Below are 8,018 nucleotides of genomic sequence, written 5' to 3'. Positions count from 1 at the left end.
CAGAGAATATCACACACACACACACACAGAGAGAATATCACACACACACACACACACACACACACACACACACACACAGAGAATATCACACACACACACACACACAGAGAATATCACACACACACACACACAGAGAATATCACACACACACACACACACAGAGAGAATATCACACACACACACACACACACAGAGAATATCACACACACACACACACACAGAGAATATCACACACACACACACACAGAGAATATCACACACACACACACACACAGAGAATATCACACACACACACACACACAGAGAATATCACACACACACACACAGAGAATATCACACACACACACACAGAGAATATCACACACACACACACACAGAGAATATCACACACACACACACACACTGAGAATATCACACACACACACACACAGAGAATATCACACACACACACACAGAGAATATCACACACACACACACAGAGAATATCACACACACACACACACACTGAGAATATCACACACACACACACACACTGAGAATATCACACACACACACACAGAGAATATCACACACACACACACAGAGAATATCACACACACACACACACACAGAGAATATCACACACACACACACACAGAGAGAATATCACACACACACACACACACTGAGAATATCACACACACACACACACACAGAGAATATCACACACACACACACACAGAGAATATCACACACACACACACACACAGAGAATATCACACACACACACACTGAGAATATCACACACACACACACACACACACACACACACACACAGAGAATATCACACACACACACACACACAGAGAATATCACACACACACACACAGAGAATATCACACACACACACACACACACAGAGAATATCACACACACACACACACACACAGAATATCACACACACACACACAGAGAATATCACACACACACACACTGAGAATATCACACACACACACACAGAGAATATCACACACACACACACACAGAGAATATCACACACACACACACAGAGAATATCACACACACACACACAGAGAATATCACACACACACACACAGAGAATATCACACACACACACACAGAGAATATCACACACACACACACACACAGAGAATATCACACACACACACACAGAGAATATCACACACACACACACACAGAGAATATCACACACACACACACACACTGAGAATATCACACACACACACACAGAGAATATCACACACACACACACACACAGAGAGAATATCACACACACACACACACACTGAGAATATCACACACACACACACAGAGAATATCACACACACACACACACACACACACACACACACACACACACACACACACACACACACACACACACACACACACACACACACACACACACCTGAGTATGGACAGCTGAGCCACCCGGTCCGCTCGGTGCTGATCTAGCAGACGAACCAGATCCTGATAGGTGTCCCGACTGTGAGCCACCTGAACAGGAACATCATTTATTATATATATTATTATTATTATTATTATTATACTGCTATCTGATATATATTATAATTATACTGCTATCTGATATATATTATTATTATTATACTACTATCTGATATATATTATAATTATACTACTATCTGATATATATTATAATTATACTACTATCTGATATATATTATTATTATTATACTACTATCTGATATATATTATTATTATACTACTATCTGATATATATTATAATTATACTACTATCTGATATATATTATTATTATTATACTACTATCTGATATATATTATTATTATACTGCTATCTGATATATATTATTATTATTATACTACTATCTGATATATATTATTATTATACTACTATCTGATATATATTATTATTATACTGCTATCTGATATATATTATTATTATTATACTACTATCTGATATATATTATAATTATACTACTATCTGATATATATTATTATTATACTGCTATCTGATATATATTATTATTATTATACTACTATCTGATATATATTATTATTATTATACTGCTATCTGATATATATTATTATTATTATACTACTATCTGATATATATTATTATTATACTGCTATCTGATATATATTATTATTATTATACTACTATCTGATATATATTATTATTATACTGCTATCTGATATATATTATTATTATACTACTATCTGATATATATTATTATTATTATACTACTATCTGATATATATTATTATTATACTGCTATCTGATATATATTATTATTATTATACTACTATCTGATATATATTATTATTATACTGCTATCTGATATATATTATTATTATTATACTACTATCTGATATATATTATTATTATACTGCTATCTGATATATATTATTATTATTATACTACTATCTGATATATATTATTATTATACTGCTATCTGATATATATTATTATTATACTGCTATCTGATATATATTATTATTATACTACTATCTGATATATATTATTATTATACTGCTATCTGATATATATTATAATTATACTACTATCTGATATATATTATTATTATACTGCTATCTGATATATATTATTATTATACTGCTATCTGATATATATTATTATTATTATACTACTATCTGATATATATTATTATTATACTGCTATCTGATATATATTATAATTATACTACTATCTGATATATATTATTATTATACTGCTATCTGATATATATTATTATTATTATTATACTACTATCTGATATATATTATTATTATACTGCTATCTGATATATATTATTATTATTATACTACTATCTGATATATATTATTATTATACTGCTATCTGATATATATATATTATAATTATACTACTATCTGATATATATTATTATTATTATACTACTATCTGATATATATTATTATTATACTGCTATCTGATATATATTATTATTATTATACTACTATCTGATATATATTATTATTATACTGCTATCTGATATATATTATTATTATTATACTACTATCTGATATATATTATTATTATACTGCTATCTGATATATATTATAATTATACTGCTATCTGATATATATTATTATTATTATACTACTATCTGATATATATTATTATTATACTACTATCTGATATATATTATTATTATACTGCTATCTGATATATATTATTATTATTATTATACTACTATCTGATATATATTATTATTATACTGCTATCTGATATATATTATTATTATTATACTACTATCTGATATATATTATTATTATACTGCTATCTGATATATATATATTATAATTATACTACTATCTGATATATATATATTATAATTATACTACTATCTGATATATATTATTATTATACTGCTATCTGATATATATTATTATTATTATACTACTATCTGATATATATTATTATTATACTGCTATCTGATATATATTATTATTATTATACTACTATCTGATATATATTATTATTATACTGCTATCTGATATATATTATTATTATTATACTACTATCTGATATATATTATTATTATACTGCTATCTGATATATATTATTATTATTATACTACTATCTGATATATATATATTATTATTATACTGCTATCTGATATATATTATTATTATTATACTGCTATCTGATATATATTATTATTATACTACTATCTGATATATATTATTATTATACTGCTATCTGATATATATTATTATTATTATACTACTATCTGATATATATTATTATTATACTACTATCTGATATATATATATTATTATTATACTGCTATCTGATATATATTATTATTATTATACTACTATCTGATATATATTATAATTATACTACTATCTGATATATATTATTATTATACTGCTATCTGATATATATTATTATTATTATACTACTATCTGATATATATTATTATTATACTGCTATCTGATATATATTATTATTATTATACTACTATCTGATATATATTATAATTATACTACTATCTGATATATATTATAATTATTATTATTATACTGCTATCTGATATATATTATTATTATTATACTACTATCTGATATATATTATTATTATACTGCTATCTGATATATATTATAATTATACTACTATCTGATATATATTATAATTATACTACTATCTGATATATATTATTATTATTATACTGCTATCTGATATATATTATTATTATACTGCTATCTGATATATATTATTATTATACTACTATCTGATATATATTATTATTATTATACTACTATCTGATATATATTATTATTATACTGCTATCTGATATATATTATTATTATACTGCTATCTGATATATATTATTATTATACTGCTATCTGATATATATTATTATTATACTACTATCTGATATATATTATTATTATACTACTATCTGATATATATTATTATTATACTGCTATCTGATATATATTATTATTATTATACTACTATCTGATATATATTATTATTATACTGCTATCTGATATATATTATTATTATTATACTGCTATCTGATATATATTATTATTATACTGCTATCTGATATATATTATTATTATACTACTATCTGATATATATTATTATTATTATACTACTATCTGATATATATTATAATTATACTACTATCTGATATATATTATAATTATTATTATTATACTGCTATCTGATATATATTATTATTATTATACTACTATCTGATATATATTATAATTATACTACTATCTGATATATATTATAATTATACTACTATCTGATATATATTATTATTATTATACTGCTATCTGATATATATTATTATTATACTGCTATCTGATATATATTATTATTATACTACTATCTGATATATATTATTATTATTATACTACTATCTGATATATATTATTATTATACTGCTATCTGATATATATTATTATTATACTGCTATCTGATATATATTATTATTATACTGCTATCTGATATATATTATTATTATACTACTATCTGATATATATTATTATTATACTACTATCTGATATATATTATTATTATACTGCTATCTGATATATATTATTATTATACTACTATCTGATATATATTATTATTATTATACTGCTATCTGATATATATTATTATTATACTGCTATCTGATATATATTATTATTATACTACTATCTGATATATATTATTATTATTATACTACTATCTGATATATATTATTATTATACTGCTATCTGATATATATTATTATTATACTGCTACCTGATATATATTATTATTATACTGCTATCTGATATATATTATTATTATACTGCTATCTGATATATATTATTATTATACTGCTATCTGATATATATTATTATTATACTGCTATCTGATATATATTATTATTATACTGCTATCTGATATATATTCATGAATACTACTATCTGATATATATTCATGAATACTACTATCTGATATATATTATTATTATACTGCTACCTGATATATATTATTATTATACTGCTATCTGATATATATTATTATTATACTGCTATCTGATATATATTATTATTATACTGCTATCTGATATATATTATTATTATACTGCTATCTGATATATATTCATGAATACTACTATCTGATATATATTATTATTATACTGCTATCTGATATATATTATTATTATACTGCTATCTGATATATATTATTATTATACTGCTATCTGATATATATATTCATGAATACTACTATCTGATATATATTATTATTATACTGCTATCTGATATATATTATTATTATACTGCTATCTGATATATATTATTATTATACTGCTATCTGATATATATTATTATTATACTGCTATCTGATATATATTATTATTATACTGCTATCTGATATATATTCATGAATACTACTATCTGATATATATTCATGAATACTACTATCTGATATATATTCATGAATACTGCTATCTGATATATATTCATGAATACTGCTACCTTTACCCCTGATGTGTTGTGTGGTAATGTGTGTGTGTTGTGTGGTAATGTGTGTGTTGTGTGGTAATGTGTGTGTTGTGTGATAATGTGTGTGTGTACCTGTGTGCGGTCGTGGTCTCTCGGCTCGTCACACAGCAGCTGCTCCAGAGTCTGGATCACTTCCTTCGAGGCCGTCGGGTCCTTCAGAGAGACCAGGAGCATCTGCAGCTCTGAGTCCTGCAGCTGCAGCAGCTCGCTGTCTACACACACACACACACACACACACACACACACACAGTCACACACACACACACACACACACACACACACACACACACACACACACACACACACACACACACACACACACACACAGTCTGTCACTTATGTTTCATGTTTTGATGGTGAGACGCGTACTGAGCAGTGAATGTTCATTCGTCTGTAAGGATTCATGCAGAGCTTTTAAAGGCATGGAGAAAAAACGATGAACAGCGACACCGACCGTGCGGTCACTTCTCAACACGAACATGAATGATTTATTAGTTCCTGCACTGACAGCACAGCAGAGGGGGGAGGGGCCGCTAACAACACAGCGACCAATGGCCTGAACGGGCAAATATGAACCATGCCATCGTTTCAAATGAGACGATCAGAATAAGAACCACTCAATGGACCTGCTGTCTGAACCCTGATCTCTGCCTCGCCCTGCGCCCTCAGACCATCCCTCACTCATCTCAGCTTCTCTACAGCTGCCACAGAGCGTTCTGCCACCTTCCCTCCTCAGCCACTCAAAGCCTTGCTCCCACTGAACCACTGAACCCTTGCTCCCACTGAACCCGGTGCTCCCACTGAACCACTGAACCACTGAACCCGGTGCTCCCACTGAACCACTGAACCCGGTGTTCCCACTGAACCCGATGCTCCCACTGAACCACTGAACCCTTGCTCCCACTGAACCCGGTGCTCCCACTGAACCACTGAACCCGGTGCTCCCACTGAACCACTGAACCCGGTGCTCTCACTGAACCACTGAACCCGGTGCTCCCACTGAACCCGGTGCTCCCACTGAACCACTGAACCACTGAACCACTAAACCCGGTGCTCCCACTGAACCACTGAACCACTGAACCCGGTGCTCCCACTGAACCCGGTGCTCCCACTGAACCCGGTGCTCCCGCTGAACCCGGTGCTCCCACTGAACCCGGTGCTCCCACTGAACCCGGTGCTCCCACTGAACCCGGTGCTCCCACTGAACCCGGTGCTCCTGCTTGAACTCCTTGCCACTTGCTTGCCCCTCAGCCGCTGGCTGAACGTTGTCAGTTGTAGTCTCACTGGCTTGTCCTTCTTCCTCCAGCGCATCAATCCCTCTTGTTCACCTCGATTATCCACACCATCTCAATCACTGGGATTATTCAAAAAGCTTCTGACGATCAGCTGCGTGACACTTTGCGATTTCTAAAGCCGGTTAATCAACGAGGTCAAAGACAAGACAATAGCTACTTAATATGCACACACTCTCCCCCCACTGGAGAGGGGGGGGGAGTGACTACATAACAGTTACAGCAGAGCGCAGCAGGTCGCCCTCAGTCTGGCCACTACGTGAGGGATAGTGTGCAGCGGCTGATCAGGAGCCGGACGCCAAGCGGAGGGATCGAGATCGGCCTGAAGGAGTTCGTCATAATGACCGAGTCGCTGCACGTTATCCCGCTCATTAACATTCTCAACAAAGTCACGACATGACTCCCAATATTAATTGAAATGCTTTTATGGATTTAGAAAAGGATTTTATTGATTTCAAAAATCGTTGTATTGATTTCAAAGGACATGCATCCGCTAAGAAAAATAGTCCGTTGTTACCGTTTGAACTACGGAGCAACGGCAGGAACTGCTTCCATAGCTCTTTGGAGGAGCTTTTTGATTACAGATTTGAAAACATCGCTCCTTGCTTTAAAAGTAGCACGATGCATGATGTCAGACCTTGGAGAGTATCTAGATATCCCTGCCCTAAAGCCAAAGGAACTGCACTCTGAACATGTTTAGCC

At 30.4% G+C, this 8,018-nt stretch overlaps 1 protein-coding gene across 1 annotated transcript in view; it reads right to left on the bottom strand.

Moving 5' to 3' along the window:
- Window positions 1-1,429: 1,429 nt before the first annotated feature.
- Window positions 1,430-8,018, bottom strand: part of LOC307027126 (cullin-9-like) — a gene marked incomplete at its 3' end in the record, with an annotated part of 17,439 nt that continues 10,850 nt past the window's right edge. The window contains exons 10-11 of the mRNA XM_079695317.1: window positions 6,097-6,236; window positions 1,430-1,518 (exon numbers count right to left, since the gene is read on the bottom strand). Coding sequence (XP_079551443.1) covers window positions 1,430-1,518; window positions 6,097-6,236 — 229 coding nt within the window. The remainder of the gene's footprint in view (window positions 1,519-6,096; window positions 6,237-8,018) is intronic.

Source organism: Notothenia rossii, assembly GCF_949606895.1.
Source record: "Notothenia rossii genome assembly, contig: scaffold_489, whole genome shotgun sequence".
Classification (NCBI taxonomy): domain Eukaryota; kingdom Metazoa; phylum Chordata; class Actinopteri; order Perciformes; family Nototheniidae; genus Notothenia; species Notothenia rossii.
Note: the sequence above shows the minus strand (reverse complement) of the source record. Positions and strands in the feature narration are given on the sequence as shown.